The 12,047-nt window shown below is 40.9% G+C and overlaps 1 protein-coding gene across 2 annotated transcripts in view; it reads left to right on the top strand.

The window, feature by feature from the left end:
• cep120 (centrosomal protein 120) overlaps positions 1-10,156 on the top strand; it is a 31,806-nt gene extending 21,650 nt beyond the window's left edge. For both annotated transcript variants that reach the window (XM_085366863.1, XM_085366862.1), the window contains exons 19-20: positions 9,244-9,389; positions 9,940-10,156. In XM_085366863.1, coding sequence (XP_085222989.1) covers positions 9,244-9,389; positions 9,940-10,156 — 363 coding nt within the window. The remainder of the gene's footprint in view (positions 1-9,243; positions 9,390-9,939) is intronic.
• Positions 10,157-12,047: the final 1,891 nt, after the last annotated feature.

Genomic DNA, 12,047 nt, shown 5'->3' with positions numbered 1-12,047 from the left:
GCCCGGGCAACAAAGGAGTGGCTCCGTAAGAAGCATTTGAAAGTCCTGGAGTGGCCTAGCCAGTCTCCAGACCTCAACCCCATAGAAAATCTGTGGCGGGAGTTGAAAGTCCGTGTTGCTCGGCGACAGCCCCAAAACATCACTGCTCTCGAGAAGATCTGCATGGAGGAATGGGCCAAAATACCAGCTACTGTGTGTGCAAACCTGGTAAAGACCTATAGTAAACGTTTGACCTCTGTTATTGCCAACAAAGGTTATGTTACAAAGTATTGAGTTGTATTTTTGTTATTGACCAAATACTTATTTTCCACCCTGATTTACGAATAAATTCTTTACAAATCCTACCATGTGGATTCATGGATTTTTTTTTTCACATTCTGTCTCTCACAGTTGAAGTGTACCTCTGGTGCAAATTACTGACCTCTGTCATCATTTTAAGTGGGGGAACTTGCACAATCGGTGGCTGACTAAATACTTTTTTGCCCCACTGTACATATACAGGGTAGAATTACTGAGATTACAATTTGGCGATGCACAAACTTCTGTCACACAAGATAACATTCTTCACTCTTCTGGACCTTTTGAAGATGTAGCAGTAGAGTTGGAGTTGGTCATCACGATTAGGAGCTCAATACTCCACTGATTGCCACAGAGTATTTGTTATTTTATTGATTTTAAGTGCAGCATCTTCCATGTGCCCACATACCTGCAAATGCTTTTTATCTTACCACGTAGAAAAATGCAATCCTTTTCCATGGGAAAGAGTCTGCCGGGGGTTAAAGTTTTATAACAGGTTGTTGAAGGTCCATTCTCTGCTTGGACCAGTTAACCTCCATCATGTCTTGGTTTCATTGGTCATGTGATCTTGCTGCTGAGTTCAGCTCCCCTCGGGGCTATCCAGACTAAAAGTGTCCTCTCTCATGACGCCGTGAGTGTGTTTGTATAAAACTGTCTGTCAAACAGCAGATGTAACATGTTGTCTGAGGGTATTTCAGTGTTACTGGTCTCAGTGGACACTCTGATGGTTCCCACTGGTCATTCCTGAAATATTATGGAGTCCCAGGGTGAGGGGTGCTGTCCCAGACAGCGAGGGTCAAAGGGTTTGATCGGTACTGAGAGATTTTAAGGAATAATACTCTACACATGATGAATTTTCAAATTTTTTCCACACAGTTGCTTTGCTGGATGGTTTTCAGTCCATCTGGAAGTAAGCACGCGGCTGAAAACACATAAGCAAAGCAGGAAAGGCAAACAGTGGTAGTTCATAGAAGTTTAATATAAAGAGCCAAGCAGCTCCACTGGGAACGTGAATTTAACACAAATTGCAAACAGTTGGAATAGAAATGACGTTTTTGACCACTTGTCGGTCAGAGAGCTGGTAATGAACATCAGTTATTTCTCAGGAACAGAAACCTCAAATGGAGCCAAAAGAATGTGTCGAACAATGAAAAATGGGAAACACTCTACTATAACCATTGTTAATAAATGGTAAATTGACCGTTAATTAAACTTCAGTTGCCTCTCGCCCTGCGACAGCTGAGCTAGGCTTCGGTCCAGCCCCCCCACCACAACTCTGCAATGGAGTAAGCTGTTAGGAAGCTGGTTGATATTAACAGTGAAAATTGGTTTGTAGAGCATTTTCTGGATGGTTATTATAAAGCTGAGGCTGATTTTGATCATTTTTGTTTTTTCTCTTGTCGTTTTCTTGCATTTCCACTCAGATAGGTTTAGTTTGGTTAAGTCCAGGAAAACATTGCTGTTTAAAGTTAAGTGAGCCTGGTTTTGCCCCAGGAATAGACTAGCGCTCTGTATTTGCCTTCTGGCACCAGGCATGCTTGAGGCAGGGTTGAGAAGACATGGGTGCACAAGCAGTTTAGTCTCTAACTGCTTTTCACTTTTATTTCCATGCAGTAACACAGAGATTCCCAGATGACAGAGGAAGATTTTGTGACAGTTGGAAAAGATGACTTTCTCAGATCATTTGAAAACCCTTCATGATCACTTTGTTTGCCGCTTTGACTTCTTGCTCTACAACAACACTGATGGGCTTGATTTTTATTTCTGGTCTTTACTGCAGTGAGTTTTAAGCTTAGGCCTGTGTTGACATCACAGTTTAGGTGAACGACTAATATGTCGGGCAGAATTGCAGTTTTTAGTGATTGACATGGTTCAGAGTTGGTCTTACAAAAAGCTCGATCACAGCTTTACACACTCGTCTGCATGTTGTCACTGTTTGTGCCGTTCTTTCTACAGCTCACTGTGGTGACTGAAGTTATAATATGCAAACAACCAACGTGAAACATTGTAAATTTGAAAGCTGATTTTGGTCAGATTATTGAGCTTTTGGTCCCATAATTTATTTTTAAATCGTTTATTTTGTGTGTCGCTGCTTGTTTTAAAGATTGAACAAATAAGAACTTCAGCTTTAACTAGGTATCGCAACTCCGATATTTCAGTGCTACTAATACATTGAAACTTCACTTCAAAGAGTGAATACAAACCCAGTGCTTAATGTTAAATGTTTCGGTCTCCATTATAGACGGACGGCATTCTTCAACTCTGCTCCTGCAGCTTTTATCTCCTGCTTATTGGTCTTAAACGAGGGCGATCGTGGCTCAAGAGTTGGGAGTTCGCCTTGTAATCGGAAGGTTGCCGGTTCGAGCCCCGGCTTGGACAGTCTCGGTCGTTGTGTCCTTGGGCAAGACACTTCACCCGTTGCCTACTGGTGGTGGTCAGAGGGCCCGGTGGCGCCAGTGTCCGGCAGCCTCGCCTCTGTCAGTGCGCCCCAGGGTGGCTGTGGCTACAATGTAGCTTGCCATCACCAGTGTGTGAATGTGTGCGTGAATGGGTGGATGACTGGATATGTAAAGCGCTTTGGGGTCCTTAGGGACTAGTAAAGCGCTATATAAATACAGGCCATTTACCATTTACCATTTAAACCTCCACTCTGCATGTCCCTGCAGCCTGAACATATGGACCTTAACCCTTCAAACACAGCAGATATAACAGAGCTGCAGGCATGTTTAACCCTCTGTTGCAAAGATCTCATCTGCTCAGTGCTACATTTAATTAGTGAGGTTGAAAAGCCTGCAAACATTACACTATTTAGGCTGCTGGTTGTGATATTGACTTAATAATTATATCAGTATGATGGTAAGAGTTCTCAAGATGAAATTGATGACTTCAATTCTGAAAACTTGTTGATCCGTCTCTATATTCAAAAACATTTTATTCCAGTTTTATTTCCTAAAATTGGCAAATTTCTCATCAGTCTACTTCTTGAATAAATAAAACTTGCTGATATTTTTTTTTCATCTGAGGAAATGGTAAATGGCCTGTATTTGTATAGTGCTTTACTCAAACAATGTAAGTTGCACATTTTCTAAAAACATCTGTGAGTCCTTATTACTTAAACTCCACTTTGTTTTTCTCCAGACGGCCAAAATGTGGGTTAAGTGATTTACAAAACTGCTCTTGTGTGTGAAGCTCACCCAGCTTCTTATGGAAACCAGAGATTCTGTATATGAAGCTAGGAACCCTCGTTTATCTCTAATCATCCTCATTTCCTTCGTGTTTTATCCGTCATGTCTCTAAACAAGCTCACAGAGCGCTGGTGAAAAACTCCCCCTGAACTCCCACAGGTGGCGAGCTGCTCAGAAAACTTCATGTGATTATAGAAAAGTGTGTCCACATGTAAGCGATGGGATGAAAGTGTTTGTACGAGGCATCCCCCACCCAGCTGCTCAAGACTTCTGACAGTACAGGCGAGTAATGGAGGGTCAGACAGCGGGGGAGGAGAAGTCATTCTCGGAGCATCCATCCCAGAAACCAGCATCCAGCCTGGTCTTCATCTTCAGGCTCACAGCAGTTTTTTTAGCCGTTGATAAAGGAGCAGTGAAGGCTGGATGTTGTGTTGTGGTTCACAGTGGTCATGGATATCATTTTATCTCAGTTTATATTTTCGGTCTGTTTAAACATTTCATTTGAATGTGTTTCAAGAATCAGGAACTTAAGATGGATGCTCTTTTATTCAAACAGTCTGATATAATAGACACAGCTATATATTCAGAGATTTCGATACAGCGGTACCACTAATGTTGAAAAATGAAAAATACGCCAATTCAACGTCTATAAAACTGGAAATTCCAAGTCCAACTTTCTTTCTGTCGTGATTTTTGATTGTTTGACTTTTTGTGATTTGAACCACACCAGTGGGCTTCACATGCTAGATGCTCTACACAAGATGCTCGTAGTCTCTCGATTACATCAAAGGATGTAAAAAGGCCCCAGGAGGAGGCCTGAGGGCAGACTCGGGACACGCTGCAGAGATTACAACTCTCGGCTGGCCTGGGAACGCCTTGGTGTTCCCCCGGACAAGCTGCAGGAGGTGGCCGGGGAGAGGGAGGTCTGTGCTTGAGCAGTAAGGTCGTGTTTATACACCACGGACAAGCAGTTGTGCCTATTATATTTTATTAAATGCACCTGAAGGTCGTAGTTGATGGATCATAGATAAATGACCAGTCACAAAAAAAACTTGAAGAGCAGGTTGAAGTCCACTTGGACGCTTGCATATTCATGGAGAAATATAAATATTATCGCTGCATGATTGTGGATTTTATCTTATCTGCAAAGAGATGACACTTCTGAGTAGAGGCTGAGATTAATTTCGTTAATTTAATCGCTTTTGGTGACCAAAGCTTTTTTATTTCTTTTTTTAATTTAATGAACAATACCAAAAACTTCCAAAAATTGGCATTTGCCCCTAGAGTCAAAGCATACCTTGAGCTTTCTTCTACATGGGTTTTGTTAAGTGAAGTTTCTCCTTTGGTTACCTCAGCTGATGCTAAGATTTTCATTCGGAGTGAGCAGGATGAACAGGGTTAGAAATGAGTATAACAGAAAGATAGATGGACGGATCAAATCAACAAGACATCAGGACAGCAGAGTGAACGGGAAGGTTTACAAGATGGTAGCGAGACCTGCTATGATGCATGAACGACAGGAAGTCGAGCTGGAGGTGGGAGAAGTTGAAGATGCTTTTCACTGGGAGTGACCCGAAGGGACAAGATTAGAATATCAGAGGGACAGCTCAGGTTGAGGTTTGAGGGGCATGTTTGAGATGGTTTGGACATGTGCAGAGGAGGGATGGTGGATATATTGGGGAAAGAGTGTTGAAGATGGCTCTGACAGGTTGGAGGAAAAAAGGAAGACCACAGAGAAGTTCATGGATGTCGTGAAGGAGGACATGATAGTTGTTGTGATAGGGTTGGGTGCTAAGGGTAGGGCGAGATGAAGGGAGATGATCTGCTGTGGCAACCTCTAAAGGGAGCTGAACAGAAAGAGGAACCAACGGAATAATTTTATACAGATTATTTTGTTTTCATAATTGGTGGAAGCCAAAATCAGATTAATTGTGTTGCCTTATATTTAGTTTACAATCCGTGGCCACTGGTCCCCCTTCATCCAGAACTATGTCTGTCCTGTCAAATACACTTCTCGGGTAGGTGACCACATTTTGTTAGAACTGTCCATGTGGTTATTTTGATGCTGTCAGCTGTGATTCAGAGCCCAACTGTGTAATATCTGCTTCAGAGTCCTGACTTTTAGCTACTTTTCTCTGTGCCTCCCGTTCCTCCTACCCCCCTGTTGAGGCCTCGGTATCACCTCGTCCTCTGATTGTTTCAGGACTCAGCCTCAGGTTGTCCTTGGCAGCGGGCACTAGAGAAAATGTTTAGCCTGTTTGTTTTTCTAGTAATTAGCCCTAAAACGGCCTGTAATACAGACTGTTAATGGTCCACAGAGAGCTGAGCCTGTGTCAACACACGTGTGTGTGTGTGTGTGTGTGTGTGTGTGTGAGTGTGTGTGTGTGTGTGTGTGTGTGTGTGTGTGTGTGTGAGAGATGGTGTGTTTTTTCTGTGAGGAGGCGATCAGCCGTGTGAAAGTGGAAGCTTTCTGTGTGTGTGTAATGTGAAAATGTTGGTTTTCCCATCCAGAATGAGCCGGCTGCTCGATCTGCTCTCTATCAGCCGAGCGCACAGACAGATTCCAGCCTCTCCGATCACCTCCCCACTGCCTGCGCTCTGCTGCTCGCACTCTTCCTCATTATTGCGCCGTCAGCTGAGTATGGGATGGTAATGTTGCTCAGCCCATTAAAGATATTTTAACAACTGCTTTTAGTGGTTAAATTTAGAGGATCGCCTTCGACCTTTGGTGCGCCTTCTCCATGAGATCATGGTCAATCTGCACTGTAACTAATGGATACTAAGAAAATAAAGCTGCAGTTAGTCAGTAAATCCATTAGCTCATCAATGGAAAGTTATTGTCCATTATTTTGATACATGATTACATATTAACCGTCAAGCTTTTGTTCCCATTTTACAATTCCTCTGAACTTTCCGCTTTTGGGGCCTCATTTCTGTAAATTTAAAGACTTTTGGATTTTGTTCTCTAAAAATGTAAACTGTCGTCCGATTTCAAAACGGAAAAATCAAAACAGACTCCAGTGAAACTCTTTCTGCTGGGGAAAAACAAAAGAGTTCATCGTTTGAGTGCATCAAAAACAAAGTGCTTAACCATCACGTAACCACACACTGCCATTCGCTTTAGGGAGAATTAACTTAATTGTCAACATTTGCTGCTTTTATTTGCCTTTCAATTATGATAAATTTAATATTTTGGAAGTTAGACAAAACAGCTTTCACTGTTTTCATAGACCTTTGATCCATCTGTTGTCTGAACAGCTGATCTGATTCAGGGCTGATCTGAGAAATGTGCCGATCTGTGGATAGTGGAAGGCAGCTGTCATACCCAGAGACAACAGGGAGGTGCAGCAAGAACATTAAGCTCCCCTGTGAAAATCATTTATTTAAAAATATTTTAAAAAATCAGTTACCTAATAAATCAACATAATTTTTAGTTTAAGCTGTTAAAGAGAGCATCTCAGTTTTTTCATGATAAGAAATAAGAAGCCCCCCCCCCCCCCCCCCCCCACCCCCCAAAAAAACAAAAACAAAACCAAAGTGTTGATTGTCATAACTTCCTACTGTTTGTTTGCTGTTCAGCCATCAGATATTAAATATTTTAGTCTGTTTGTCAGAACAGTGGATAACCTCCAGATCTTCAGCACAGCATGAAGATAAGAAACAGGTTACCGCATAAAGCTGCCATAAACCAAAACCAGTGGCCAAGTGACTTAAAACCTTTGTGCTAAAGCCCAGACAAACTTCATCCTGCAAGTAACCCTAAAAACCTAAAACCCAATTGGTTGATTTGATTAATTGTTTACCTGTTAGTAAAACATGTAATAGTTTGATATTAAGTGCTGCCAATCTTGATCCTGACATATGACAGATTAAATATTTTGGACTGTTTTTCAGACAAAATGTTTCTACTTTAAGAAATTCCTGCATTTTTTGGTCTCACATTCTGTTAAATGTTAATGAAGCTGCTGGTCAGCTTGCCTCTGTGTTTTATGCAATCCCTTCAATATTTCAATTCTTTAAATAATATTAAAAAACAATGTGCCAAATATTCAGCTTTTTCTGTCTTTTATAATGAAATAAATTATTTGTTTAGATTTTGCAAATGCAACTTTGCAAGCAAAACATTAGACATGAGAAGAATGTCACAGCTGAGTAGCTGCTAACCACCACCCTGTTTTCAAAGGAAAAGGGCAAATATTAGATGTTTCTAAATGACTCATTACTCTTTAGTTCATTCAGTTTAATTTAAATATTTAAATTTGTTTGTGGACTGTTACACAGATCAGACTTCACTGCTGGATGTTTTACAGACCAAACAACAATCACATGATCATGAAATTAGTCATCAGATTAATTAATACATTTAAGAAGTGGTTTAACTGATTAATTAACTATAACTTTAAACCTTCAGCGGTAACTAATTACCAAACATGAGAATTTACTTTAACCACTTTTCTGGATCATCATTTCTAACCACGTAATTCGTTCTCAAATGTGCTTAATAACAAAAATAAGTGTTAGCGGCAGCCCTCGACTGGGGTTATGAGTAATTTTGATGACTTGCTGACCCTCTGCTAGTGCTGGAAACATTCACACATCCTTCCAGGGTTCACGTGTAGCCAGATATTTGTCACTTTTAACGGTGACAGTCAGAATAATAAGAAATACCCCAGTAACTGTTTTCTCCAATCACTACATAAAACGTGAGCTGCAATGATTAGCCAATAGATGATTCATCTGCAGCTGTTTTCATATTTATTCAACGTTTTCGGTCATTTTTAATAAACTGAAAGTAGAAAATTCTCCCAGTGCGCTTTTCTGCTTCTCTTGGTCTCGTGTTGAATATGTAATATTTTTCTAATTTAAAAGTAAAAAGATATTTGGTAACATCACTTTATGCTTTTGTATGTTGAGATTTCACATTATTTTTCTCCCATTTTATTATTTTATTGACCAAAAAAGACTTTGTACTTTTTTTAATCTAGATTATTTGATCATTTGTTTACATTTAATTATGTCTTAAATACGGTTCGAAAGCGCGAGGTTTTCACAGCACATGCTCTTTTTATCCCTTCTCGTAGACAGTAGGTTCATATGTTGGAGTTATGTCATCACCTTCAATCTTTTATGTTCTTATATCAGATTTTTTTTTCTGCAGGTTGTTGGATGTATAACCTGCAGCCTTTAAATGATAACTCTTTACATTTATAATTAAAGGTCTGAAGGAACGCCACATTTGTTTTCTCTCTTCAGACGGTTTTGTTGATTTATGAGCGTCCAGCTGACTCGGCTCAGATTGCTGTTCGGGGCGGTTTTGGGAACTCTGAGCTGGAGGCCCGAGCAGCTGAGAGAAATACGGCTTTTGGACATTTTTTATTAAGTTTCCTTTGAGTTCTCACCGCGTTGCTGTTGGTCTCCGTGTGAATTCTCTCGAAGCCCTGCGGCATTTTTCTCAGGCCAGCTTTATGAAAATGTGAAACCAGACAAATTTATCACCACAGTGCTCTGTGTGCAATTTGGAAAAACACTTTCTTGGCATCTGAACTCACACATTTCAGCGCACGGGTCAGAGGTTTATTTTCAAATATTCTCAGTTCAGATCTGATCAGTTGACCGGTGCTTGAATGCCAAGGTTCAAGTCAAACGTGTTGGAAGTCACAGTGAAGATCTTGAGGTTACGTGAGGTGAAAGAGAACCTGATTCTGCTCACATTTAACGAACATTCACAGCTTCATAGTTTCTCTTGTTTTGTTTTTTGCAGCGGGAGCAGGAAAACGCCATGACGCGTCTGAAGAAACAACAGGCTGAGCTCGAAGCCATGAGGCTGCGTTACCTAGCAACGGAGGAGAAGGAGGCGGTCCGACAGGACCGACAGGAGCTGGACAGCATCAGGAACGAGCTCAACAGGTGATGGTGATGATCAAGTTCAACAGACTCGGGGTGTCTTTCTGTTACGTGGCTGCACTTATCCCAACATCAGCAACCGCAAAGTGGTCGCAAAAATCAGCTCGACCAACCCAGAGTTTCCAAATTTAGCTGTGAGCACGCTCACACGAAACAGTTGAAACATCATAGAGAATGACAGGAGTAAAGCTGTCTGCACGCTTAAGACTGGAAATGCCTCTGTAGACAGAATTCACTATAAGCCAGCAAACAGCTGTGAGCAATTAGTTTTTTTAATTACAACCAACAGGAAAAAAAATAAAGTTGCACCTAAAACATGAATGAATAAAATTCAGTTTCTTATTTACGCTACTTTCCAGAGGACTGATGCATCCTTTGGCAGTAGCTTTTTCTCGTCTTGAGCATAAAAGTTCAGCAAATCTGCAGCATAAGTTACCATGGCAACATGCCTCATTTGTAATAATAAAATCTGAGCGTTCAACCTGAAAGTATATTGCCCCAAACCCTGCTTCACAGTACAGACTCCTGTAAGGCATTTTGTTTTCTTCAACAGGTTAAAACAGCAAGATGACAGATTAGGCCCCACCCCCTCTGTGCTTGACCCCGCCCCCGGTCTGGCTCTGAGCGAGAGCGCCGAGGAGCACCTGAGCCGCCTGTTGGAAGAGAGAGACGCGTTGCTAAGGACCGGAGTTTATACCCACGAAGACCGAATCATCGCCGAGCTCAACAGGCAGATACAGGAAGCCATGACGGACAGAGGGAAGCTCTGACCGCTGCTGCAGCCGTCCAATCAGAGTCTGAGTCACACCTGAGGCTGCAGGTAAATCGGCTACCTGTTTGAATTCAGTTCGAAACCTGAGTCCGATTTGATCACATCTTTGTAATTCTTCAGAAAGAAAACAAACAGGCGACACGTTTGTTGTAATTGGGTAAAATTTAAATGGACCCTTTCTGCTAATATCCAGCTTATATTTTTATTTTTTGGAAAATACTACAACAGCTTTTCATGATTTACAGTTCAAAGTAATCCCTGTAACCTGCATCCCCCCTGGCTCATCTGAAACGCGCTGTTTTAGCTCCTCCCCTTTCAGGACCACCCTCACTTTCAGACACACACGGGCGAAGCAGAGCCTGAGGGCTCCAACCGACCACAGACCACATCAGTCTGAAAGATGTTTATTCAGCAGATCCCGACTGCTGAATAAACATCTTTCCTCTGTGCTGCACAATCAGGCATTAAATTTTTCATTATTATGGTATTTGTGTATAACATATAAATAATTAATGTTAACCTAGACCTTTGTGCATTCGTGCAGATCTGTGCTGTGTTACATTTTGATTAAATGTAAAACAGTTTCCCTCTGTATTTATCACATAAAGCAATGAGACGTGCACAATGTTCCTTTTAAGACAATTACCGAGCAGCGGGGACATTTTTAAAGTAAATGCAGCATATTATTGAATTATTGCGCTCTCTGTAAGTATTTTTATTTTTTAAACAAGGCCTTGAGCCTCCTGTGCTGGCAGTGATATGTCACATGTACCTTAATCATGGAGTTTAATGTAGTGCAGTGTGTAAAGTTCGATATCAGCAGCGTCTATATGGAAAAAGGCAGCTTTCCTACGATTGGCTTTCACTTTAACGCAAAGATGAACAGCATGTAGCCTCTATGGATTCTGTGTCTGAGATAACTGTATTAGGGATACCCCCTCTCTGTGACATCATACAGAGCAAGCAGTAAAAAAAAAACCTGTGATATTAAGTATTCAGAGCAGTCTGAAGTCAGAGGTTTCAGCCCACAGAGAGTACTTGTACATGCACTGACCTCGTTATTTAAAAATTTTACCAACCTCATTATGAACATGCACCAATAGAATAGATATGATAGAAAATATAGCAACTTAGAACCTGAATGAGATCTTTTTCTCATGTGCGCCAAAATCTGTCTCCAAACAGAACTCAAGCGCATGATGGTGGATGAACTCTCCCGGAGTCCTGAAGCTTCGACAGCGTCTGTTACATAAATCAACCTCTATTTAAAATCTGTGTTTATCTGTGAACGAGTGAGTGTTGTATAAAAACTCAGAGTTTTGCTTTTAAAGCATCATCCTGCTGATTTTCAGTGTTTTACCTTTAAAAAGACAAATGCATAACGTTCAAGGACACTGCAACATTCACTGTGTGTCTGTTAGTGTATTAACTGTGTAAATAGACTCGTCCTTCATTTGTTGTGTCAGTGAACGCACCACAGACTCAAACGATGATTAGTTAATTGTTCGATTTCTTCCTTTATTTCATGTTTTGTGAATATCTGAAAAAGATATTCGGTTTAGTTTAACAGAGGATCAGGAAAACTTCCTTTTTTTTCACTCCATGCAGATAAATTTATTTTGTTGACGTTATTATGCTCATTTTTACATAATGGCTGCTTAGGAAGCAGAGAATAAATTATAATATAATAAAAACGAACTTTTGATTTTTGGATCTTGTTAAAATCAACAAGATCGGATGTTTCTTTACTAAAAACAGGAAACCAGCAGAGTGATCCTTGAGAGCCTGAAGCATTACTGAGTAAATGTTCTTTTTAAGTTATTAGAGACTCTGACGAGCCTGTGTGCAGTGTTGAGGAGTTTTTCTGTCTGACAGCAGGTGGCGCTGTA

This window comes from Diplotaxodon limnothrissa, linkage group LG12, assembly GCF_057381915.1.
Source record: "Diplotaxodon limnothrissa isolate DT_005_m linkage group LG12, D_limnothrissa_male_GT1.1, whole genome shotgun sequence".
Taxonomy (NCBI): Eukaryota; Metazoa; Chordata; class Actinopteri; order Cichliformes; family Cichlidae; genus Diplotaxodon; species Diplotaxodon limnothrissa.
The sequence above is the reverse complement of the archived record's forward strand: the minus strand, read 5'-3'. Positions and strand labels throughout refer to the sequence as shown.